At 52.8% G+C, this 26,583-nt stretch overlaps 1 protein-coding gene across 1 annotated transcript in view; it reads left to right on the top strand.

Moving 5' to 3' along the window:
- The first annotated feature begins 1,011 nt into the window (after positions 1–1,011).
- The window catches only part of WDR25 (WD repeat domain 25), a 117,507-nt gene continuing 91,935 nt past the window's right edge, over positions 1,012–26,583 (top strand). Inside the window, exon 1 of the mRNA XM_087818228.1 lies at positions 1,012–1,854. Within this exon, the coding sequence (XP_087674354.1) occupies positions 1,048–1,854 (807 nt within the window). The 5' untranslated portion in view covers positions 1,012–1,047. The remainder of the gene's footprint in view (positions 1,855–26,583) is intronic.

The following is a 26,583-nucleotide window of genomic DNA, read 5'->3' as shown; positions in this document are numbered from 1 at the left end:
CAAGTGGATTAGTGGAGATGGGATATCTGGGGGTAGAGCGTTGGAGGCAGAGAGGACACAGGAAGGACCAGCCCGGGGGAGGGCAAAGGTGAGGATGGCACGCTGTCCCCACCTGGTGGATTCGGGACCCCTTTCCATTTCCGTGTTTTCAGACCTAACCTCGTTCCCGTTGAGTGAATGTCTAATAAATGTGCTGCAGGCTCTCTTTATATGTCTGTCTTTGCAAACATATGCTGGTATTTGTGTAGGATCCGGATCCAAAGTGGGGATGTTGCAGTGAAAACTATAATATGTTTCCACTTGTCATAGGTTACTCCCCAAATTGCCCTTCCAAAAGGCATCTTTATTGTTATTTTTCTCTTTAAAATTTTTTTAATTTTTAAGATATAATTGACATGCGATATTGTGTAAGTTTAAGGTATGCACGTGCTGATTTGATACGTTAATACATTGCAGCCTGACTACCGCTGTAGCACTAGCTAAGACCCCTATCACACCACATAATTATCATCTGTTTGTTGTGGTGGAAAAACCTGCCTGTCATCTGGCCGGCACTTCCTGTGCCTGCTTCTTTTTCATTTTGTATTGAACTTATTGGGGTGACACTGGTTAATAAAATGATACAGGTTTCAGGTGTTCGATTCTATAATACATCATCTGTATATGGTACCAAAAGGCATATTTAATGTCCTGGGTCTTTCTCTCCAGGCTTTGTGTCTGCAGTTAGTCAGGTCCTATTTTATGTCTTTCAGTCAAGCTTTAGTTTTCTTCATGTAGGTCTTGCTAATTGTTTTGGTTAAATTTATTCCCATATTTCCGTAGAAAAATGACGACTTCTAACTTACTGTGCCCGGTGTATAGAAAAGCGCTCATGCTTTATGTGTTTATTCTCATGGGTTTTGCCTTCTTGGACTCACTGGATGGCATGCTTTCTCTCACCTTCGCTTGGTGGTACCTACTCTTCATGCATGTTTTCTGACGCCTGACTTTGCTTGGTCTTATCTTAGGTAGTTTGCCCTCGAAGCACAGCGAGAAACTGTGTCTTCAATGGCTTCATTGGTGGCTTATGATGACTCGGACTCCGAGGCTGAGAGCGAGCCTGCGGGAAGCTTTAGTGCTGCCATCCAGATGAGGGACATTTGCAATGTGGTTGAACCTCATGGCCAGGATTTCGCACCGGGAGTCCTGGATGGGACAGAAGGGAGCGCGCTGCCCACAGAGCACGATTCTTGTGAAGACCCAGCTGGCCGTCGTCTCCCACTGGCTCGGCTCTGGAGGAAGGACCCAGGATCCTGCCCCAGCCAGAGGCTACAGTGGCCCAGAACAGAGCCTGAAGTCACCGTCCCCACAAGCGAGCCCCCTCGTCCTTCCCTGTGGACCAGCCATGTTCCTGCTGGCCATGTGCCCCTGGCAGCCGCCCGCTTGAAGCAGGAGAAACTCTCCTGGGGAACTTATGACCCCCCTGCACCATCTTTCTGTGCCCCAAGCAGATCTGAAGCCCCAGGTAAAAATGGCAGCTCTCTTCAGAAGAAAAGGAGTGAGGACTGTGTTGTACCCTACACCCCGAAAAGGCTGAGACACTTGCAAGCACTAAGCACAGAAACGGGCAGGAGCAAAGATGCAGAGGCACGGGGTCCCTCTGCGGGGCTCCCCCCACGCCCTCTCTGCATGGCCCCCCGAGTGTCCGAGTTCATTCAGCCGTATCTGGACACGCCGTATAAAGAGACCCAGATTTCCCAGAAGGTGCTCTTCTACCTGAGAGGCCACAGGGGCCCCATCAGCAGCATCCAGTGGTGTCCAGTTCCTTCAAAGAGCCACATGTTTCTCTCGGCGTCGATGGATAAAACCTTCAAGGTAAGATCTGAATGAAACTGCTCTTTTCAGATACTCTTAGGACTAAACTGCTGGGCTGTTTTATTCTTCAGAGCAGCAACGGACGTGTGACAGGAGGGACATTTCTTTTGGGGGATTTCTGTGATTCTCATTGTGGCTCGCAGGAGAGGGTTCTCAGTGGGCCCCCTGGATCCTTGGTCCATTCATCCCCCTGCCTCCCCGGCACTGCCTGCCAGGCCGCCAGGGGATGCTAGTCCTTCCCCCTCGTGGGGCGCCGAGGATGGCCTCACACTGATGTCCAGGGAGGATGAGGTCACTGAGTGAGAGCAAGCGGAGGGAGAAGAAAGCAGCCCAGGGCCGAGCCCTGGGAACTCCGGGCATCTTCTCTGACTCCCTGTGGAGTGTTGAGCGATGCCAGCTCTGTGCCTGGTGCTGTGCTGAATGCAGGGGGTGCAGAGGTAGACAGACCTGGCCCCTGGCTCAGGGCTCGCACAGTGTGGTAGGGGCCACAGGTGCCTGGGGAGGCGCTCAGAACCCTGGGCTCAGGGCTGTGAGGATGGGATCGGCCAGACACCGGAGTCAGGTGCTGCAGGAACCCAGGGGAGGGACGGCATTCCAGCCTGGAGGGCTTGGTGAAGCTTCCAGAAGGAGGGAGGTGCACTTGGTAAAGGGTGGGGACGGACAGAAGGGCATTCTTGGCTCTAAGCACGGAGGCCTTAAGGGGCTGGTTGAGGGTGAGGCGCTGAGGCTGGGGAAGTAGGCAGGGGCCAGGCCAGGGAGGACTGTGGGCATCCTGTTCGGGACTTCCAGCTTACACAGAAACTTGTTTTTCATTGTTACTAACTTATTTTAACTTACACTGAAGTAACGCAAACTTGCAGTAAGCAAGCCTAACGGCACAGGTGTGTAATGTAACAGGTGTCACACCTGCCTGTAACCTGTCTCCTACCCCTCTGAGCTGACTCTTCCTCCTCACTCTCCTCGGCACCCAGCACAGCACTGATGTGTCGTAGGGGCCAAATAGATTTGAGCTGAACCCAAGCTCCCTGGAAAGAAAATGGCTTTGGCGTTGGAGTGATGTGACTTTGCATCCAGCTTTGCTTGGGAGCAGCTGGTCTGCTGGCCTGAGCTGCACCCTCCGAGTCCAGTGTCTCATCTGTAAAGGGCACGGTCATCCCCGTGTCTGTGACCATGTGAGAAAGCGCTTACAGAGTCCCTGGCACAGAGCCAGGTATCCCATAGGTGCTCAGTGGTTGTCTCTCCCTCCCTCTGTGTCCTTCAGAGTTCTGCAGTCGGGCTCTCCAGGACTTTGTATTTGGAAGTTCATTTCCTAAAGTGAAGAAAGGAAGCCCACCCATGGCAAAGTCTCTGACGTGAGCTAAATTACTGGGTGTCATTTAAAGAAAACGTTTTTACTGATTTGAGAGAGAGAGGAAAGGAGAGAGAGAGATAGAAACATCAGTGATGAGAGAGTCATTGATCAGCCGCCTCCTGCATGCCCCCTATTGGGGATCGAGCCCGCAACCCTGGCATGTGCCCTGGCTGGGAATCAAACTGGCGACCTTTCCATGCACAGGATGACACTCAGTCAACTGAGCTACACCGGCCAGGGCTGGGTGTCATTTTTAAGCGGCCAGTTTGAGTTCTGACTCTACCTGTCTGTGTTTTTTCTAGCAAGGCTGACAGAATTACACAGGGATAGTGTCACGTTCTGGCTTCAGTCTGGCGCCCAGAGGTTCACACAAAGGTCTTTGTTGCTCTTTCTGTGAGGAGGGGGCTCTGAGGTCTGCTCAGAGGCTCTGGTGTCCTGGGGTTCATTGTCACATGCTTGGATCGATCCCACGGACCTGGGGCTTCTCAGCTGTCCTTCCTGAGAGTCTGTGCCCATGGAGGAGGCCATTTGGGGTCTGTGTTGGGTCAGGCAGTGTCTGGCAGGCCCCAGGTGTGGGCTGGAGTTAGAGTGATCTGGGCTCGGGATTTGGTTCCAATCCCAACAGCTTTGTGACCTTGAGCAAGTCACTGAACTTTTCTGAGCCTATTTCTTCCTCAGTAGAACGAGCTGTTGAGCTGTGTGGCTGGGGCTTCTCAGGTGGGACAGATGCCCAGGTGCCCTGTGTCTAAAGCACCCAGGCTAATGCTGGGCACATGGAGTTTAGCGGAGGGTAGTGTGGTTACGGGGGGATACCTGAGGGATGCAGGCAGTCCCTTTCTGGTACCTGGAGGGAGGGGCAGTTCTGCAGACGTTGACAGTACAGTCTAGAGAGGAAAGTTTGTGGGGAGGTCTTGAAGGATGGCTGGGTTGCCCGGGGCAGAGATGAGTGGAGGGATGCAGGGTGGCAGGTGTGCCCTCTTGGGTTCCCACTACTCACCCGTCCAAGGGATCCTGTCTCCTGATGGTGAGGGGCAGGCCTGAGCCCAGCCGGGATGAGTCTGAACCTTACACCAGTGAGATGCTGTGGGCCCTGCTTGGGTCACTGGCCTGGGATGTTTGGATTTCCTGAGCGGAGGTATCCTCATGATCATTTTTGAACAGAGAGCATCTGAGTGAAGCCCCTGATTTGGGGATTGTGTTTGTTCAGTTGTTTGTGGAGTAGGTAGGTGAGCGTTGGGTGTGGGGAAAGGTCCTCCAGGGAGGGCACCTGGGAGCAGCAGGCTGGCTGTGACACCCACCTCGTGACCACCAGAGGGCGCACTTGGTCCAGCTTGGGAAGACTTCTCAGGCCCGGGGGCTGTCAGTCACTGCTGGGGGTGACTCACAGACCTGGAGTCCCTGCTTGCTGCAGTCCAGTCCTGGGTGGAGAGCAGATGGTGGGTGCAGCAGGCAATGAGCAGCCCCCCCAACTCTGTGCTCCCTTCCCTAGAGTGCTTTCCCCTTGCCTTTTGGTTAAAATCTGCTGGAGTGCCTTCTTGCCCCCCTGTCAGGAAGAAGGGGAGAGTATGGGGGCTGGGGTCACAGTACTTCATTTGGATCCTCCCTCTGCCACTTGACTGGCTGTGTGATCCCTGGCAAGTTACTTAACCTCTCTGAGCCTCAACCAGTGTGTGTAAAGTGGAGCTAATGACACGTGCCTTGGATGTGAATCACCCAGCGTGGTGTCTGACACATAGCAGGCACTTCCTGTGCGCTCTAGTCTTTTCCTTTCCAGGAATTTTCTCTTGTGCTCAGCATGTGGTGGCACCTGCGTCGCTATGGAACCGTATCTGCTACACCTTGTAGATTTTAAACTACTTGAGTGTGGGAATCTGTGCCAGGCCCATTTTTACATTCTCTGTAGCACCTGGCACAGAGTTCTGTACATGTTAAGTAATCAGTAAAGATTAAAAATTTGTTTTGGATTTTATTTCCAGCCTCTGGGAAAGGACTGTGTTTTAAGTGCATAAACCCTACTTGCCACCAGGGGGCACAGTGGGACTTAATATAAGCAGTTCTGCAGGCTTCTAGAATCTGGAAGAATCCTGGATACAAGGTAACAGCTACTGAAATACGATTTTTTTTTTTCTGATCCGGAGAAAAACAACACAATCCATCTGATTAATCTAAAGAACTCAGAGTACCAGTTCCTTCATCTCCTTAAAATGTAGCTTTGGAATTCATAAATTTCAATTGGGCACATTACAGTGGAAAGATACTTATTTTAATATGTTCTAAATGTTCTGTGAGCTGTAAAATATGCTTATATTAGTTTTGAAAAATTTACAGCTAGAGAAATTAAGCAAAATAAAACAATGACTCATAACTCTGCACCGATGCTCTGTTTTCGTGCCCAGCGATCCCTTGCCGCCCACGTCTGTCGCGTGCATCTGTTTTCCGGAGCTGTGATCCCAGCACCGAGACCCTTTTATGTACTCTTCTCATTTCCCTGTGTCCCCGTTTGGCTCAGCACACTCGAGTACCCACTGCACGTAAAGGTGGCATTCAGACTCCGAGGCCCTTTCTGAAGGAAGAGGCAGCCCAGAGCCTTCCCAGAGGCACCGGGCGTGTTTCTTGCTTCTGTGTGTGAAAACCTGCAGATCTGAAACACAGGATCGTAAATGACATGTATGAATTAGGTGTTGTTTATCTGTCTTATACAGTGATTTGCTCAGGGAATTCTTTCAATAATAAGCTTCCTTAAAACACTTAAAAATAAACTTTTCCTTTTTTTTAAAAAAAATTGATTTTTAGAAAGAAAGGAAGGGAGGGGGGAGAGAGACACTGATCACCTGCCTCCTGCATGCCTCCTAATGAGGATCGAACCTGCAATCTCGGGCATGTGCCCGGACCTGCAACCTTTGGGTGCATGGGATGACACGCAACCAACTGAGCCACACTGGCCAGGGTGAAACTTTTCCTTTTTGATGATGAATGTAATAGATGTTTACTGTGAAAAACTTAGAAAATGCAGAAAACATGAAGCATGATAAAACATAAACCATTGCTAGTCCTAACCCTGAGTGGGCACCTCATTAACACTGGGGACCTCCCCTGGTCTGGATTATGTGCCTATATGTTTACAGAATTGGGCCCACACTGCATAGAATGTGCAGCTTGGATTTCACACACCCCTTCCGTACTATTTGTAAGGGGCATTTTTCTACCTTAATAAAAACTTGCCCAAACATATTTTCATGACTGTCACAAATTCCAGACTTTGCTATCTCCATGTTGTTTCCTATCACGTCCTGCTTTCATTTTTAGAAATCCATCCTATAGTGAACATGGCTGTGTGTAAATGTCCTTTTTGCCACCTTAGTGCAGTTAATATGGGTTTAGCTGAAGAAAGCATCTGTGTATGGTGAGTGGAACCCAAGCAGATCGGCAAACCTTCAGTACCAGTTACAGCAGACCCCTGGGTTCCTGTTCCGTATCTGCTGCTTGGGTAGCTGTGTGACTTTCAGAAAATCACTTAGCCTCTCTGATCCCCGAGTTTCCTCTGGTAAGATGGGGATAATGGCTACTGCCTATTAGGGTTGTTGCCGTGGAGAAGCAATGAGGTGAAGTTTCTGGCTTCCTTGTACCTGTGTTGATCAGTTAAAAGAGAAAAGACAAGTTAGAACCCTCCACATGGTGTAACTCTTGTTTTTGTGAAGCTTTTTGTAGTCTTTCTGTAGGTACGTAGTTTGCAAGAGTTTCAATGTCAGTGTTCCTGAGATAGGTACTTTTTAAAATTTTAAAGTTTTGGGGGTTTCTTGCACCAAGCCATTCAGGAACTGCACACTTGGAAGGTAGGAATTGGAGGGCTGGGTCCATGTATCCAAACTGATGATTTATAAACATTGGCCAGTTCACACAGTGCTCTGTGCCTGAGCCTCTGGCACTGCTGGGGGGATTTATATCTGAAGAGACCCAGGGGGGGCGTCAGGTTCAGCTGGGTCCCGGCCCCCTTCCCATATGCATCTGAAAGAAAGGACTTTGTTCCGGAGGCTGAACACCCCAAAAGGGGTCTCACTGTGCTGCTTGTCAGCGCCATGAACTCTGAGAGGCTGGGAGGTCAGGTCAGAGGCCTGGGAGAGAGCTCACTGTTCCCAAGCACTTTTCACTCTTCCCAGGCAAAGTTCCAAACACTCCATCTCGTCTTCACAACGGGCCCAGGAGGCAAGGGCTGTTCTCGTTTCCACTGTACAGACGTGGACAGTGAGGCACAGAGAGGTTAAGGGATTTGTGCACAGTCACACAGCTGGTAAACGGTAGAGGCAGGATAGGAGGCTGGTGTCAGACTACACAGACTGAGCAAAAAGCTGAAAGACCCAGGGAATAAAGGGTGGGAAAGCACGCCCCTCGCCCAGGCTGCGCCCAGGCTTAGTCCCAGCATCAAGCCCCCGCAAGAGAAGAGAAGGGGTGATTGCTTCGGTGGCCTGGATTTACATTTTTATGTACTGTAGGACCTGCTGAATGTATCATTGTTAGCGCATCTCTATTATATCAGGGCACCTCTGATGTGCTTTGTAGAAAGTAATATATCTCAGATTCAAAGACAAGAAGTTCATGGATTCAGATGCCAGAGTGAGGGTTTATTTCAGTTTTGAAAGAATTATTCTTGACGGGTTTCACCGAATGAGATGGAGAAATGATTTGATGTGTGGAGCGAGGAGATGGGGAGCATTATGCAGATGACGGGCAATTTATTCCGAGCACGAGGCGAGTCTATTGGAAACAAGCAACGCGCAGCTGGGAAGAGGGCTGGGTTGCGGCGGTGGGCGTGCGGTAATTGGGGACTGAGTGATTAACACACATCAAGGGTAATTAGGCGAAGGCGAGGAGGGAACCGCGGGTGGGGTGTGTGTGTGTGTACGTGTGCAGAGATCACTTGGTTCTGTCTCCATTTGATGGGGGCCCAGAGATAGAAAGACACTAACCCCAGGGCACGCAGTGAGGCCAGGTGCCGGGTGTTGCTGGGACCTTGTGTGGGAAGTGTTAGGATGCTTCCCCCTCTGGGCTCCTCTCCCTTCAGGGAATCCTCCGGGGTTGGGAGGGAGGGCTCCAGGCTGAGCCTCCCGGAGGAGCCTGCTCTTCTTGGGAGGGGAAGTTTGACACTCCTCTCGCCCACATGAAAGCCACGAAGTTCCCAGGCTAACAGATGAGCCGGTGCCCACTTCTCGTTGGCCCGCGCCTCACGGAGTAAACCTCCGTGGAAGGAGGAAAGGAAGGCACCGCAGAGCCCAGGCGGTGCCTCCGCTCCTGGAAACCTTCGCCGGGTTCCGCGGCCTGTGCACCGGGGCAGGGTGGTGTGCCTGCCGGCTGCTGCCCGGAGGCCCCGGACCCTGGGAAGGTGCATGCAGGTTCCTCAGGGAACCAGCCTCTCCAGCTCACCCCTTGTCATGAAGGGGAGAATAGAGCAATTTGGTAAAGTGCTTTAAACCTAACTGAAAAATGCAGATTGCAAAACTGGCACGTTTAGGTGCTTAGACAGCTGAGTAAATCACTTCTCCCTGCTTTTAACGCTTGGACACCGGTGACTCTTAAAGGTGCCCGCTGACGCCCTGCAGCCTCGTTGCCCTTCTCTTTAAAACACGAGTTGTTTTAGATTGAACTCTGTTTTATCATGAAAGTGGTAAAATGTTGGGGGAAAACTGCAAAATGCAAAAAAAAGGCAGGAATTCAAAATGTAACCACGCCATGCCGTTCACTCAGAGGTCGCGCAGGGAACCTTTCCCCGCAGCTCTTCCTCTGGTCTTTCTACCCACGTGCACCTAGTTGCCACTGGGCCACAGGTACTTTGTATTTGCAGCCAGCATTTCAAAATGACACCATGGTCATTTTCCCCACAAACTGATATATTTTTACTCCCTAAAATAAGGGTGGGTGAGTCGCTCCAACCTCTGAACCTTTCCTCAGGGCTCCTGCTGTTTCTAGTCAGGCACCTGTCCCAGGCGGACACCAAGGGCCCCTACGCCAGGGACAGTGGAGCGAGGGGCGGGGAGGAGAGCTCTGAGGGGCACTGGGAGGTGCCAGTGAGTGAGCCCCGTGGGGTCAGCCCAGGGTCCCCGAAAGCCAAGCACGTCGCTGGTCTCTGACAAGCTTCCTGAAGTTTCTTTGAGAGAGAAAAAGAGCGTGTCTCAGCCCCCCCCCCCCCCCCCACTGTGACCAGGCTGAAGGCTTTGCCAGGGCTCCTGGGGCCACCTCCTGGCCTGGCTCCCCTCGGTGGGGGCCAGAGAGAGACGGCGACACCCGGGGCTCTGGGCAAAGCTGCTGGGTGGGCTGGGTGTCCCCGATTGAGCTTCTAATTTCTCTTTTCTCTCTAGTTTTCTACCTCTTTGCCTTCCTGTTGTATTTTTCTTCTGGGAAATTTCCTCCACTTGTCCTTTCAGTCCTTTTTTAAACGTCGTGTTTCTGCTGCCATTTACTTAAACTTTTTTACTGAAGTAAAACATAGATTCAGAAAAGTGGTCTATCATATTTTTACATTCCAAGGGCTGTTTCTTGTTTTCTGAATGTTCCCTTTTTAAAATATAGTCTCTATTTTTTTATTGCATATTTATAAGCTCTTCTCTTAGCTGTCTGAGTTACAGGAAAGTTTTCCTGTGTTTTCTGAAACGTTGGTCTCTTTTCAGTCCCTTTTGTCTTTTTGTTTCGGTGTCTGTTTCATGTTAGAGATTTGCTGCTACTTATTGGGGATGCAGGAGGGAGGCCCCCAAAACACCGCCGTGACCCGGGGCTCTGCCTGAGGAGTGTGTGTGTGTCTGTCTGGTGCTTGTCACAGCGAGGCTGTGGTCCAGGGTGATCGTAGGGGAGCGGGTGTCACCGCAGGACCCCCAGATGTGAAGCTGGTATTTTCTCTTGCTGCCCAGGGTCCCAGAGAGGAATCTTCCCCCTGGGATGGGGCTCAGCCGGCTGCCTGCGTTCTGGCCTCGGAGCTGGGGAAGGGGCTGGGGGTTTACTGTGCGAACTTCACTCTCCGTCCGGTCCTCGGGCGGGCTTTCCACGCCCCCCGTGTGCTGTGCATCCTTCCCTGCAGTGAGGAGACCATTTCGCTGTTTCCAGCGGCTGCGCGGCCTCCCGTTCGTGGCACACGCCTGCAGACATGTGTAAACGCGACCTGTCTTCTTATTCTTGGCCAGAATTGCTACTTTTAAAAATGTTTGCTAATCTAACTGTATCTTGTTTGACAACCAAATGAGGTCGTTTCCAAGCAAGTCTTTCAGAGCCAGCCGTGCACCTGGTAAATGCTGAGTGTTTGCGGTCATGGCTCTTACCCATTCATCTCCCGTCCTCTTCTCTGGGCAGTTTACGCACTGAGTGTCGGCCTGTCTTCATACATGCCCCGCCCCCGTGTGTCATTGTTTTGTTTTATTTTTTACGGAGGAAACCAAACATATATATCTTTTTTTCTGGTCAAGTCCAGGGACCTTTCCCTTGTTCCTGCCCCCTGGCTTTAGAGACGGCACGCCCTCCCCCATCCCGAGACCTGGCAAATAGCCACCTAGGTTTGACCTTCCTCCAGCGGTGATGAGCTTGAGCCAGTCTCAGTTCCTGTCATCTGGTCCCGGCTTCACGTGGGTCTGGCCGGCGTGCGCACTGTGGGGAGTGTGCTCAGGTGCCGGGCATCCATCGATTGGCCCAGGCGGGAGCAGCCGGGCTTCGTGATGCCCCTTCCCCCGACGCTGGCTGCTAGTGATTTCAGAGGACTTTCCTCCCTCCGAGCTTATTCCGCAGGGCACGGGTAAACCATGGCCACCCAGGCCTTCCCTGGAAGCAGAAGTGTTGTTTTTGACCATAAAAGCAGCACACACACACCATGGAAAAAGCAGGAAGGCATTAAGAAAACATTGCCCATCATCTCTGCACCCAGAGGCAGTGACTGCAGACTTCTCGGTATATTTCCACTCGATCTTAAAAAAAAAAAATAAAAATTCAACATAGTTGAGTTCCAACCATACATATAATTTTAAACCCTCCCCCATGACAGCGGCAGCTTTTAATGCTGTAATTTATTGCGGTGGTTTTCAGTGTGGTCTGCGAACCCCCGGGGCCCTCCAGCCCCTTTCATGAGGTCTGTGGGTGAAAATGATTTTCATAATGGTACCTAGAAGTTATTTGCCCTTTTCGCTCTAATTCTCTGAGGAGCATACACTGAGTTTTCCAGAGGCTACAGGCCGTGAGCTGTTGCAATAGATTAAATACAGAAACAGCCACGAGAACCCAGCTGTCTTGTATTAAGCCAGAGCCATTTAAACAATGTAAACAGTGCCTTCTCACTAATTTTTTTTTGTCTTGGAAAATATGCATATTTTTCACCAGTAATGTTATATTAACACATAATGGGGTTTTGATTGTTACCGTTACATAGATTGCTATTTTAAATGCCTTGTTTTAATTTCTAATACGCTAACTACAGAGCCATAACCCCCACACACAGCAGCTCTTTGGAGTCCTCACTAACTTCAGAGAGTTCAGAAGGGACCAAAGGTTTGAGAACCACGGTTTTGTTTATATCTGTAATTTCATTTGGGGGGGGGGGGTGTACAAATCGGACAAGACGGTCACGTCCCGGGGCTGGTGAGTGTGGGTAGGCTCAGCCCAGATGTTGTTCCTACCGCCTCCTGTTTGGTTAGATTTCCAAACAATGGGACCAGAACACGATCCTGGACAGTCCCAGCCTCCCATGGCCCCCCACCCCTTCTGCCTGCCTTCCTTCCCTCCGCCCTTTGTGAAGACAATTTTACAGCGTTATACTACGATGACCAAAAAAAAAAAAATTCTTCCAGCTCCAACAGACACTAAAATGATGATTATCCTTTTAACACCCACCCGTACGTTTCTGGTCCACATGGGCTCGTGTTTTCACGGGGCGCACACAGTTCCGCAGCCCGCCTGGCCCCCGGAACGCCCCCTCCCGGCCTCGGCGGCTCTGGAGGGCCGTCGATTTCCCCGCTGCATGGCGCTCCATCAAGCTGATTAGCTGTAATTTACTTAGCTTCCTTGGACACTTAGGTGGGCTCTAATTCTTGCTATTACAGATAATGCCGAAGTGCCTATCTTCATGCGCGACACCCTTTTCCGTTGGATTATTTCTATCAGATTGATTCCCAGAAGTGGACTGCTGGGTCAGAGGGCTGTACATTTTCATGCGTCCGGATCCGTCTCCTGTCAGACTGCTTTCCAGAAGGATTATACCAATTTGCGCCGCCACCGCAAAGCCCGTGAAATAACCAACTATTTTGCTTAACTATCATGCCTAGAATTTTCCCCCGGAGCCCCGAGGGAGCAGAGGCCCTCCTCTAAGTGAGTGTGATCTATAATTATTTGGACTAACACCGAAATTGCTCTCGGAACATTGTAACCTGCTGCGTTTAGAATTCTAATTCGCACACAAGCCAGCATTAAAAGTTTCACAGGCAGCAGTCTCTGCCCCCACAACCGGAGGGAGAGATTACGAGCTTTTATAAACAGAAGTGGTCCCTTCCCGGACTACTTGGAGTATTATTTTGAAAGATACAAAAACACAAATTAAAACACATTTCCATTGTAACCTCTGGTTGGAAAAGTTGTTTGTTTTGGTGCCGGTCTCTTTTCATGTTCATCTCTCATTCCAGTGTGTTCTGAAATGGCCCGGTTCCCCTGTTCCTCGGAGACTCGCCGCGGTGCTGTGAGGTGACAAGGGGACAGGTGCTGTCCTCAGGTGCCTGGGAAGACAAGTGAGAGGCACCCCGGTTTGCTCCTGGGGTCAGTGGTGTGTAAGGAGGAACTTTCCAGTGCCCAGACCTGGCCACCTTGGGGAGTGGGTCCAGGCAAAGGGGGCGAGGCTGGGCGGGTTCAGTGTGTGGGCTGCGAGATGGGTGAAGCCTGGGTGGGGGACACCAAGGCCTCTTCTGGAAAGGCATGTGCTGTCCTGGACAGAGCCCGAACCTGGCCCTGAAATACATGTCCTGGGCCCCCGGGAGCGGCACTGGGCTGGGCACATGCGAGTGTTCAGAATGAGGCAGGGACGTCCCTCCCCTGATTTCTCATTCGTAAAATTGCTCCCTACAGGTCCCTACAACTCAGATGGGGTGAGGGATGAAACCACTCTGTAAACTGCAAAGCCCTGACAAATGGAGGTATTATCAAGAACTCCAAGGCAGGGTTTACTCTGTAATTGCCTCCTAAGCCCCGTTCTTAAGCTCGGGGGCCTTGCAATCCAATTTGCCTGCAGTCGCCTCGGTTCCCCGAACAAGTCATCCGGTGAGCACCATGGTGCCCCGGGCCTCTCCAGCCGCTCTCCTTGGTGCACCCTCCATTTGCCTGCTCAGCTCAGCTCAGCTCAGCAGCACTGTGGCTGTCGGCTGCTATGGCGGCTGTTGTGGCACCAGTGTCGCAGAGGCTGCACTGGGGATGGTGCAGCTCCTGAGCCAGGCCTCTGGGCTGGCAGCTGTGTGGCCAGTGACTCCCTCGGGCCTTGTTTCAGGCTGTCTGTGGCACAGCCAGGGCCCCCGGGGGTGACCAGGTGCCCCAAACGAGTGAAAGAAGACCCGGTCTCTCCACTTCTTTCCTTGTTTGGTCATTTGTTCCTCCAGCCATTGATTAAATGGTGGCTCTGTATAGGCCCCAGGATCAGAGAGGACCAGACACACCCTTGCTGGCAAGAAAGTTAATGGGGGACAGGCATCCAAACATACTAGAATGCGACAATGTGACAGCCCTCCCGGGCCTCCTGTGTTGAGGACAGGAAATACAGAGGGGAGTGGGTGGGTCTCTAGGGGTAGAGCGCCGGACAGGCTTCAGCAAAGGGGAAGGTCCAGCTGGGAGGGGGCAGGAGGGCCAGTCCGGGCACTGTCCTGGTCCAGTGAGGAGAGCCAGGTGGGGCCTGTTGTGGGCTTCAGACCTGGACCATTGAGGCAGGAGGCCAGCTGCCTCTTCCTGTGCTCGGCCAGGTCCTATGCACACCCAGGTTACACCTCGTTTGTCCACAGCCGGGGCACAGGGCAGTGAGCCGACCTCAGGAGCCCCTCTGTGGGCTCAACCCCGCCCTCCATACTTTCTAACCGTAACTTTGGGGAAGTTAGAGAACTCTTGGGACATTGGTTTCCCCGTCAGTAAAGTGGGGATAGTAATAGCACCCACCTTGGTCTTCTGAGGATTAAACAAGAAAACCCATGGAAAACCCTTAGGAGAGTACTAGGCATGTAGCAGGCACACCATAATGTAAGCTGGCAGCATCACCAGCCTTGTGCCCATTTTACAGATGAGAAAACTGAGGCCCCGAGAGGGGTGTTGAAAGACATGGAGCTCCTCAGCTCTGGGCTGTTCTGAGTCACCTTCCTGTTTGGGAACTCCAGAAAGTAGTCATGTGTGTGTGGGCAAGGCCCTTAATCTCTTTCAGCCTTAATTGGTTCATCTGTAAAATGGGAAGAACCATCACCTACGTTCCATGACAACAGATTTGTTTTCTTCCCTTGTTCCTGGAGGAAAGCGGAACACATAGTAGGTGCCTAACAAACACCTGTGAATGAATGAATACCACCTGCCCAGGCTACCAGACTGCAGGCTTCCTTGAGCCTCAGGTGTATGGAGAACCTTGGGGGTGGTCTTGTCCACATGCCTGGGCCCGACTCCCCACCTCTAAACCAAGCAGGAAGTGTCCCCATGGGGCAGCCTGGCTCTGGCTCTGGCCAGAGCTTGGAAGATGGAGCCGGAGCTAAACCGAAGCCACGATTGTCCCATCTGCTGAAATGTTTGCCTTTATGCTCCTAGGAATGGGCTCAGGCGATGCTCGCAGCTTGTGCGTTTGTTTATTTATTATTTATTTATAAACCGTGGATCCAGGAGGGATTTGAGGAGACTTACAGTAAAAGATACGGGCACAGGGAAGCTGTTAAAACAAAACAGGCCGTAAAAAGCCACCCTGAAGGAGGCACCTACGTCAAGTTCTGAGCCGACCACCGTCTCAGGGCTGGCACCTCCCATCTTGCCCTGCAGCCCAGGGCTGGCTGCCCGAGGGAAGCCCACATGAGTGGCCGTGCTCAGAGGAAAGCTTGGCTGCTCTGGGGTGAGATGAGGTGAGAGTGGAGGCCGTCAGCCCTAGGAGTTGACGTGCACTCCAGGAGCGGGGCTGCAGCAGGGGCCTGGGCCCCTGGCCAGGTTGCCGGGGCTGCTACGCCTCTGCCCCTCACTTTCTCTCCTGCCAAGTGGCGGCAGTTAACACGCAGCTCAGAGAGCCATTGTGCGGGTTAAATGCAGGTGTTTGCCGTGACCCAGCACTTGGAAGTGCGGTTGTGAACCAGACCCGCGCGGGCTTCGACCCCCGTGGCGCATGTCATCCTGAGAGGATAGGTCTGCCCCCGAGTGGAGAGGAGGTGTCGCTGGAGGGGTGGCCGGCAGGTGCCCCGCACTCCCAGGGCACGGTCCGCACTGACCCTGTGCCCGCTGAGCGTGGCCTGTGTGTTATTGCTGAGAAACACTTGGAGAGTTTGAAGCGAAGGGAACATACTTTTTCATTATTTCTCTGCTTGTCTCCAGCAGTACTGTTGTCAAGGAAACCGAAACCTTTGAAAAGCTTTTCAGCTCCCCGGTCGTCGGTCGGAAGAGGGTACTTGTGCTCTGCTGTCTGTGGGAGTGGACCTGTTCACTGTAACAGAGCCCATCTCTGGAAGGGCCCGTTTCCTCCACTCCCCACGAGCAGAACCTTCCTGACCTTTTAACAGACGGAAGGTTGTTACTTTCTCTTCTGAAAGAATCGCCTGCATTGTTGACTCATAGTGTTTAACTCACTCAGCAGGATGTGGGTGCTGGGGTGGGAGTGGGCCACTGAGATGCATAGGGTGCCCCACCCTTCCCTGTAAGATGCCTGGCTTCTCTGGGACGAAGGCAGGTAGACAGGTCCAGTGCAGGATCACAGCTGCCCTGGCGGGACGCAGGAGAAAACTCCATGGGGCACAGAGGACAGCCCTGGGGAAGGGGCAGTGTCCGTGAGAGTCCCCAGGGGTCTCCGAGGACAGGCAGAAACGGTTCAGCAGCAAAGGGATGGAAGAGCATTCTGGGTAGAGGGAACAGACTGTGCGAAGGCTAGAAGGTGTGGAGGAGTGCGCTGCCATCAGCTGACCGCAGGGCTGTTAGGTGAGGCCAGTGGGTTGGACACACAGAGCAGGTGGAGGGAGGCTGCCTGGAGAAGACCCGTGAGGCAGGAGGTCGGGGTGAGGCTGCTCTTCACAGCCATTCCGTTTTCGGTGGACAGAGTCCTTGCTCTGTGATGCGCGGAGGCAGGTCCCTCATAGCCTGGCTTCCGAGGGAGGGACGCTGCTGACACGTTTTAAGTTTAATAATTCACTCTGGCTGCAGGAGCACAGCTTTTACTGTATCGTCTCAGCCAGCATTCCAATAAAACTTTACGGTAGTTAAACCCTATCAAGGGCATTGGTTTTATATGAAAAAGATAAATCATTGTTACAAAAACAGAGTCTCGTTTTTAAACAGCCCTTGTTGTTTTTTTTAAACTTTACAAAATGATTTTGGGTTTATAGAACAGTTGTAACAGCGATCCAGAGAATCCCTGTGTACCCGTCACCCAACTGCCCCTCACGTTAACCCTGGAGCCTTCCCTGACCCCTGCACCAGGAGGTCCCAGTTCCCTTCCCCGTCAGGGCACATGCCTGGGTTGCAGGTTCGATCCCCAGTGGGGGGCGTGCAGGAGGCAGCCCATCCATGTTTCTGTCTCCCTCCCCCTTCCTCTCTAAAAATCAATAAAAAACATATTAAAAGCAAAACAAACAAACCAAATAAACCTAAGAGCTTATCAGTACAACTCTCTTAACTACAGGCGGTGTTTGGATTTCGCCTGTTTCCCGCTGCTGCCCGTTTCTAGCTCAGGATCCGGCCCAGGGTCCCGAGCAGCATCTCGAGCTCTTGTCATCTTTGTTGTTTGTTATTTTCTTGGGGGTGGGGGACAGGGAGTGGACTTAATCTTATTCTGAGGTCCCTGTGCTGAGCGCCCCCCCCGCCCCCCATGATCCCTGCCTGGTGTCCCATGACAGGCCCCACAGCCAGGCTCAGACTGGACACCTTTTGCTTTTCGGGGCCTGTTTGCTTGCTGAATCCTGAGCGTGATCCGCAGAAGGTTTGCATGTTAATGAGGCTCCCGAGAGCCCACTGATTTATCAAGTGCCAGTTGTTCCTCTCTGAACGGTTGCTGCTTAGTGATAACAGGTCTCCCGGTCTTTTTTTTTTTTTTTCCCCCTTTGTTTTTCTTTTTTCCTTCTGGATGTAACCCAGCCGGATGTTTGGGCTAATGCTGACATTAGTGAGAGTTTCTGGATGGAGCCTCTTGCCACGCTGACGGTTTTTACACAGCTTTCCTGCGGCTTATGGGATGATTGAGTGTCTCGAGGCAGTCGTCGAGAGGGCTGCATGTAATGAGTGATACTAGAACATTCTCTGGGTACAGACTGGTGCGTAGCTGTGGTGACCGTCCCTGACAGGTCCCTGCTGCTGTCTCCTGCCCTGGCTCCCCTCCCTCCTCACACTCTTCCCCGACCTTCCCCTTCCTCTCATCTTTTTCTTCACTGTTTTCCATCTGCTTCCCTCCTGCCCTCCTCCCGTCCTGTCCCCGCCTGACTCCTCTGCTCCCCCTCCCCTCCCCTCCCCTCCTCGCTCCCTCCCCCCAGTTTCAGCTCCCTTCTTCCAGTCCTTTCCCGGTGACAGGCCAGTGAAGCTGTTGCCACGGAAACAGGAGCCCGGCAGAAGCGCCTCTGCTTTCCGGATGTTTCTGAGATGATGACGCAGCTCATGCTGAGCTCTAGAACCATCTCAGCCCTGGCCCCTGGCCTCCCGAGCCCCTTCATTTTCCAGAGGCCAGCCCGGGGCCACAGCTCATCGCTCCGTCCAGTGGACGGTCATTGTTTATTTGTAACTTTGGGATCTAAGAAACCTACTTTCCCGTTGCCCCGGGACTGGCCGCAGCCTCGTGAGAAACGGGCAGCTGAGTGCAGTTACATTAAGGGAGGGAAAACACCCGCGGAGAGGCGGGGCTGCCGGCCCCAAGAGTGCTCAGGTGCACGTGGGAGGGGGCCCTACACTCGAGGTCCCGGGATGGAGACGGATGGCTCTTAAAGGGCCGTGGGGGAAAGAGACGTTCAGCGGGGGCTTTGGAAAATCTTCGAATACCTAGTTTCACTCAACAAACGTTCAGTGAGGACTTGCCATTTCCTAGACATGTGCACCTGCCGTGGGGGAGGCTGGGCTGGGGTGACAGAGCTGGGGGTGCCTGGCACCGATGTTGCCTTGGTATTTGTCACAGCGACCCCGTGACTCCAGGCGTGTCGGTTCTGCAGAACAGCCTGCACGCCTGCACGTTAGGTGGGCTCTGGGGTCCCCTCAGAGGGCTGTTGGCTCCTGGGCCTCCATGGAGCTGGTTTGGAACTGGGGGGGTGGGGGGCGGGCAGCTTCGTTCCTTCCTGCTTGTTGGGGGCGCTGACTTCATCCGGCTGGTTCGCATTAGCCGGGACCTGCAGTTTTTCCCTTCCGCCAACACCAGCTAAGAGGCAGCAGGGGAGTCAGTTCACGGGGTGTATTTATTAAGTTCGTACTTACTGCAAAGGTGACTTTGCTACGTAAAAACCTTAAGCCTTCATTCCCGTGGGTATGGGTCTCCTGCCCGGGGTGTGAAAATAAGGCTCTTAAAATCGAAACATTGTGGGTGGAACCGGGAAACATTTTCATTGGGGGGCCGATGAGGAGGGAGAGGCGCCTTCCCGCCGGAGTGGCCCCTGCTCCCGGGCCTCTACCCTCATAATCGCCACCATTTCGAGCTCATTTCAGCAGCGCCCCTTCCGCGGCGGGTCCTCAAGGCCTGCGCGCTGGGCTCTGGAGGGCGCGGAGCGAGGAGCGCGCTGCCCACTGGGTTCCCAGCGCCGCTCTGCCCCTGGTTGATAATGGGCTCCACACAGCAGTCGCTAATGGATGGCGAAGTGGAGTGTTTTTGTTGTTATTGTTTCCATTTGAGAAGAAAGGTTTGGAATTAGCATAGTAAATCTCCGTGGGCTCTTTACAAATAAAAGAATATTCACATTGAAAACAACTTTCAGGAAAGACGTGTGGTAATGAATAAAACATCGGTGAGTGAAGATAAGCGTGTTTAATTATTCAAGTAGAAGTAGTAATTTAAGCTAATTATTGCTTGCGGATTTCATAATTCGGTTTTTGTCTCGCAGTAATGCTTCCTCCGGGGCGCGTGGCCGGCTGCTCGGTTCCTAAGTGGGCGGGGCCTGTCCCTCCGGTGGCCTCGGCCTCTGCCCCACCTGCTCCTGCGGCCTCAGTCCCACCTGGAACCCTCTTGCACCACCCAATTCAGCATTTTCTTGCTTCTCACCTTCTCTGGTTGTTTCTGGAGCTCCAGGCCAGCTGCCCACGGGTTTTAAGTGTTGTGGGGGCAGGACCCCTCTCTTCACCCCTGTGTCCTAGGCTCCCCGGCTGCTCTCATAGCCGGGTCCCCACGTCCATACGAGACAAGTCCTTGGCCTTCTGTGCTCCCCGAGCTCCGTCGTCTCTGGCTGGCTCTCCCTCACCCCCCTGCTGGCGCTGACCACTTCTCTCTCTTCGTAGCTTCCAGCCAGCAAGTTCTTGTGGTCCTTTCAAAAAATTTGTTTAAATTTTTTTTTTTTTTTTTTTTTTTTGCTTTCCACTTTGTTTCTGATTTTAACAGAAAAACATGATTAATTAGAGGAACCGAAAAGTACTGGAGACTGTAGGGAGCAGGGATGATTCACCACCAGCCCAGCCTTTGCCCCCGTGGCTCAGCTCATCCGTATGTGGCCTTTGCCATCTCGCCCTGGAACCCCTGGGGGTCGCCTGGCACAGCCTCCCGGGGCGGGGCTCCAGCTCCCCCTCCCTGCCGGCTTCCTGGGCCGCGACTGGCATTAGTAGGCGCCTCTGAAGGAGCAGTAAGTGCTGGGAAGTACTTTTGCGCTATCGTGTGAGGCTTTTAAACCCCAGTTATTACCATGGCTCCCGTGAATGCTCGTGATGGCTTGGGGTTTTTCCAAGCCCCCTTTCATCGCACAGATGCCGCCTGGAACAGGTCTCGGCAGTTCAGGTGAATCATTCGCCCCTCAGAAAGCACAGGGAGAGCTTTCTGTTCGCACCTTCCCTCCCAAGTGCCCTCTGTCAAAGCAGAGACAGCCGCTCTCCTGACACCTGGCAGCCGTTGCTGCCCGAAATAATCACACCCATCCGTCTCCTGCCCGAGAGTTCTCCATCATCCTGTCAGGAAGGACAACATTTGCTTAAGATCTCCCCCCACCCGTTACTACTTTTTCCTAAAAAAACAACCCTCTGACTCTACAGGCTTGATCTGGGCAAGCGAGTGATTCATTTCTTTGCCGTGATATTACAGTGGACAGGGACAGCCAGGTGGGCCACAGGGGCGGGAGGGAGCCACGAGCTGGCTGTCCGGGCCAGAGTGCTCCTGTGGACCTGCTGCCCACCCACCTGCTGAGACCCTTAGTGAGCCCGAGGCTCCAGCTCCCGTTTCTCCTTTGGAAAACACAAGGCTCTGACTGTGGCCTTTCAAGCCCTTTTAAGCCGAGTGGTTCTGTGATCTCCCAACGAGCTTTAGCTGGATGAGCTAAGGAGAGGATGACAGGTGTTACAGGTGGCCCCCAGCTCCTCCTGTTGAGTCCCTGAAACTAGCCTTCGCAGTTTTGAGTGGGTTTTCTCTATGTGTGACCCCTGTGGAGAAGAGCCGAGGGATGAAATAAGGTGCCGGGGGGATGAAGCCCAGGCGGCGCGTTGGGGAGACCTGCTGGGCAGACACCCCACGTTGTGAAGGCCCTCCCCTTGCTGAGGGATTGATGGCCTGGCCTCGCTCAGGGTTTCCATCTCCTGTGCCCTGTGAATGGCAGTCGGGGAAAGTCAACATTTCTCTCGTAGATCAATCTTATCTCCCTGTTTGATCGGAAGCCTCCTGGGGGTAAGAAACCATTTTTCCTTATTTCATTTAAAAACTGACTTTTAAGAGTAGAAATACCTGGATTTGGTACAAAATTCAAGAGAGAAAACAGTGTGCAGAGAAAAATGGGTCTTCCCTGCCCTGGCCCCCTGCCCCCAGCCCGTCCTGGTTCTGGAGGGGCCGCTCCCCATGCGTCTCTGTGTCCTGAGTCGGGGGGAGCACCCAGCCCCAGGTGGGAAGCAGAGCTCGCCTGCGCCCAGGTGAGGTGGAATGACCTGGAGATGCCTTGCTGACGAAAGTGTGTAGGTCCCAGTATAGAGGGAGGTAACTGAAAGTGAAAGGAATTACTGGGATCTGTGGGGCTCCCAGGAGGACCTGGCATACTCTTCAGTGAGCCGTGGTTCTCTCAGCCAGAGGCATCTGGGAGGCCCTGAGGGGCTCTCATGCTGCAGTGCCCTCAGGGCTGCTGTGCACAGTTGGCGAGATGGCAGCCCTGAATGGTGCCCAGAGCTGGGCACGAGTCGGTCACTCTGGATCCTTTCCGGTGCCGAAAACAGACAATGGAGAGGGAACATGCGTCATGTTGAAGTGACAGTGAAAATCAGGGTGGAACTGGGGCTCCCTTAGTAGATTGCTGATTAACAATGTTTTAGGAGCCCGTTGGTTGCCCAGAGTGGAGCTGCTGGAGCGAAGAGGAGTCCGCAGGGCAGCCCCGCCCTCTAACTGAAACGCATGTGGAGTGCGGCCCCCGACTCCCTTCTAGACGACAGTGATCATTAGCCGAGCTCGCTGGCAGCTTCCGGGGCACAGAGTGGATGCTGGACCCTGGGGAGCAGTGCCAGGAAGAGCATTAAGTTAATTCCTGTCGCCCTCGTTTCAGACTCGCCTGATGAAGGGCCTTGAGTAGAAGAGGGCCGTCCGTGCTGGTGCGGGTTTCTCACGGCTGCGTGGGTTTCTCACGGTTGCGTCTGGTCTCACAAGGACTCAAGGTGGCAGGATCCCTGAGGTCAGATTTCGGTGGCAATGATAAGTCCCGTTTGCTGAGACCCCACTGTGTGCCCGCCTCAGAGACTGGCACCACATACACCACTGATCCCCCAAAACCTCTGGAGTGTGGATGGCACCCCCATCCTGCACTTGAGGCCCTGGGGGCTCGCAGGGCCTGGGAGCTCATGGCCAGCAGGTGGTGGGGCAGAGCTGGGACTGGAGTCCAGGACTGTTTACTTCCGAAGCCTGTGTTCTCGCCACTCTCCCTGCTGACCCAGGGGAGTAAATCAGATGTTCTCATTTCTCAAGGCGTAGAGGCTCCAGCGCCACCAACACCTGTGGGGCCCAGTGGGGAGCACCTCCTGCCTTGCACAGAGTGGGTGCTGGCCTTAGTGTCGTGAGTGAATGACACACCCCACCGATGGAGAAGGGGGGGCAGGCCCGGGGCAGGAGGGCAGATGCGAGGCATGGTGTAAAGACGCAGCAGTCCGTCTGCAGACGGTCCCCCGCCTGCCTTCATTCCCTTCTTTCTTCCTCCTTGAGATTCAGATTGCTCCCCGGGCAGAGGGTGGCTGAGCAGGACCAAGGGTGTGACGTGTGAGGAGCCTGACTTGTTCCCTAACAAGACGCTCCGGGAGCTCCTAGGGTGGCACCAGCAGTTTGGGACGGAGCGAGTTAAGCACAGGGGACCGAGTTTGCTGAGGCCCTTTGAGGGAAGAAGACGGTTGCTGGGCTGAGCCTGAGGCTCCCGTCTTAGTAGTAACCAGAGAGTTTCTGAGAGACTGGGCAGTGATGTATCCCAGGGCTCAGACATTTCATTTGCATTGTGTCCTATGTTGCTAAAAAGTTGCTTTTGAGTTCTTATTGATGTGCTCACATTTTTGGTGGTAATTGTCCACCTTTGACATGAATAACCCCCGTTTGCTCTCAGGCCCATGTAGCTCTCACAGCCCAGGAAGCAGTGAGGAAAAAGCTCTAATTCTAAGTTAAGCCCTGTCTGTCTGCCCGCTCAGGTGAGACGGGGTTGGAAAGTTGGCCCGGCTCAGGTAGTGAGGCCTGTATTCTGGGTGGCAGTTGTTGGGTTTGGGCAGGGCGGGCGGCCCTGGGCGGGGGCCAATGGACATCCTTATGTTCCTCATTTCCCTCTTCTGGGTGCCCTTGGTGGAAGCTTGGCTTTCCCGAGGCAGCTGCTGCTGGGGCTGCTTATTACATGCAAATCAGAGAAACCCTGTGGACCACATGGACCCTGGGAGCTCTGGCTGTGCTCTTCCCGTAGGCTCTGGAGGCCACTGTCCCCTAAAGCATAAAGTTATTAAGAGCGGGGACCACAGTTTTGCAGTCTAGTTCCCAAACAGGGCTTAGTGCCCAGTTTCCCTAGATTGAGTCTGGGTGTCAGAAATTGGACCCGGGATAGAGACATAACTAGCCCCTCTCCTGAGAGCCTGGAGTACCTGTCAATGTCCAGACAAGCGGAGATGGGCCATAGGACGGACCTTGGCTGGTGTAAACCACGTGTTGGGGAGCAAAGAGAACCAGTCCTGAAGGAGGCAGAAGACATTTGAGCTGGCCCTGGGGGCTGAGGTGTGGGGGCCAGAGAGGGGGCGCTGGCTGAGGGCCTTGGGAGCAGAGCTCAGATACCTGCACCACAGGCCAGGGAGGGGCTGGGGTTGTGGTAAAGGCCCATAGTGGGGGGGTGGAGGCTGGTGTCAGGGCTTTGTGAGGCATGGGGGGGGAATCTAGAGTTTTTCTTGTAGAGACTGGGAGCCGTGGGAAGTTTGTGAACTGGTGTGTGTACAGTTGAGGAATGGCCCCTGGGGAGACCTCTTATAGGCTCCTATGATAATCTGGGCCCTTAAGATACAGCAGATAGGTCTGGGGTTGTGTGAGCCGCAACTTCGATTGCCTCTGCTCCTCTCCTTCACCGCAGACTCCTGAGATTTCAATATAGAGGTAATTAAACTTTAGGGGCTTAAATATGCCTCCATTTGCTGAGAACCCGTTTTTACATATATTGAATTCCAATATTGCTCAGCCCTGTGTGGTGGGTGTTAGGGCTGAAGAAATCTGCGATCCGGAAGGTCAAGGCTGAGCCCCCCGCCCCCGCAGTGCCGGCTCTGTTCCCTCTGATGCCCTCCCCTAGCCTCTGAAGCCCAGGGAACTGAAGATGATGGATTATTTACGCAGCCCGCGCAGGGCTCGGTGACGCAGCCACGAGCCGTGGAGCGGAGCGTTCTGTGACTCATCAGACCTTTTCCAAACACTCCTGATATTTCTCTGCTCTAAAGGGACCAAAGTCATTAGCAGTTAATGCTGGTGGATGACGCCAGAGCAGTACCGAGCAAACCATCCGGCTCCTCTTTCCTGTGCCTCGGGTGGTGTGTTTTTTTGTTTTTTTTTTTAAAAGCTATGTGAATTATTTTCTTTTTAATAATGTTTGTTTTCTTCTGATTATTAAAGTAATGTATGCTCATTTTAGAAAATATATAAATGCATTAAATAGGAAATAAAATGCATGAATTATTTCTCCATTACAGGTTGATTAAGAATGTTTTGCTTGTGCAAAGCAAATTTGGAGCCCTAGACTTTATTTTTTTATGGGAGGCTTGTTGAGATAATTCAGATCAGTAGTTTGCAACCTGTGCTTTGGGGGCTCCTAGAGCTCTAGGGAAAATTTGAGGTGCTACATCTGGGGAGGGTGAGCTGGAAGACTCAGAACACCTGCCCCCCCAATAGCTCAGCTCTTCTCAGTCTCATGACTGGGCTTCCTCACATGGCTGCCTGTGCGAAACAGCTCTGCGGGCCCTGGCCAGTGTTGCTCAGTGGTTAGAGTGCTGTCCCTCGGACTGAAGGGTTGCAGGTTCGATTCTGGTCAAGGGCTGTACCTCGGTTGCGGGCTTGATCCCCGGCCCAGGTTGGGGTGTGTGCAGGAGGCAACCAACCAATGTGTCTCTCTCACACTGATGTTCCTCTCTCTCTCTTTTTCTCTGAAAAGCAATGGAAAAGATATCCTCAGGTGAGAATTAAAAAACAAAAACAACAGCTCTGTGGCTTATTAAGTTGGAGACTCAGTGATCTGGGCCCAACCTGTCCTTTTACAAGCGAGGAGTCAACCACTGAGAGATGTGTCTGGCCTAAGGTGACACTGGCTTGGGGCTGGCCTTCCTGCTTTCTGACTCCACATCGCTGTTTAGAATAAGAATTAGTTAAAGATGCTGGCAGTTCAGCCTGAGTGTCAGCTCTCACCTTGCAGGACCTCCCCGGAAGCCCATCAGGGCTCTGCAGAGGGTATGCTTTTCAGGGATGGGGGGGCCTCGGAACTGCAGGCGCTTGAAAAGATCGCAAGCAGGAGCCCCTCACTGCCGCCAGGCACACGAAGGGGGAGCTGTTGCTCCGGGTGACCCTGACTGTATGAATAATGAGAAGGAATTAAGTAAAGGCCGCTTTTCCTGACACTGATGCATGAGAGCATGGAGTAACTTTCTACAGGAAATTGGAACAGGGATCCCTTTAAATTGAATTCGAAGCTGTGAATAGCCGGCCAACATCGGCCCTGCTGTCCTGATGCAAGTTAAGTAAGCAGTTTCCTGGGTAAGAGTTAAGTACTTTAGGGATACAGGTTAATGTCGAGGCCAACAGGGCGCACGTTAATAAATTGCTTTTCCCGCGTATTGTCTACGAAGACACAGAAGAGTAATTTGCTTCCCGCAGAGCTGCTCCAGAACCCTCAGACTGATTTTATTACGTTTTTTGGGCCGATACATTTGTTCGCTCTCATTGGTTTTGTTGACAATAATTACCCACCCCCCCTTCTGTCTCTTCATGGCTCTTTTCTCGATTTTAATTGTTTGCAGTGGTCGCAAAAGTTTACCGTTTTAGAAAATAAGTGTTTTAAAGTAATAATACTCTGGGCCATAGCCCTTCTGAGTTTCCAGAAGGAGATGGCTAAAGTTGTATTTTTAAAGTGAGTTTGCAACCACTGAAACCAGGAAAAAGCAAGGGCTGCCTCCTTCAGACACATCCGTGCTGGCCCCTGGCCTCCCGAACTCTGTGGGAATGACTTTCCAGAGTTTGGATAGGCTCCAGGGCCTGGGGCTGGGGGCCTGGAGGGCACGGACCTCAGGGTCTCTGCTGTGTGGCTCTAGGCCCAGAGGGCCCAGGGGAGGGAGGATGTTGAAAATAGCAGCCTCTACTCATTGAGGGCGCGGGTGCCCGGCGCCGTGCTGGCTATCTCTAGCTCACAGCCTAATAAATTAATTCGTCAACAAGGTAATTATAAATTGCAGAGTGCTGTTTACTGGGAAATAGAGCAATATGGCCGGTGGGTAGGGAAGAACCCTCGGAAAGGCAGCACCCAGGCTGAGACTGGAAATGTGAGGACACAGGCATGCGGGGAGCAGGCGCAGGCTCGCGCGAAGCCTGGCAGGAG

The sequence above is a fragment of the Miniopterus natalensis genome, chromosome 1 (assembly GCF_054644295.1).
Source record: "Miniopterus natalensis isolate mMinNat1 chromosome 1, mMinNat1.hap1, whole genome shotgun sequence".
In the NCBI taxonomy this organism is placed as follows: Eukaryota; Metazoa; Chordata; class Mammalia; order Chiroptera; family Miniopteridae; genus Miniopterus; species Miniopterus natalensis.
The sequence above is the reverse complement of the archived record's forward strand: the minus strand, read 5'-3'. Positions and strand labels throughout refer to the sequence as shown.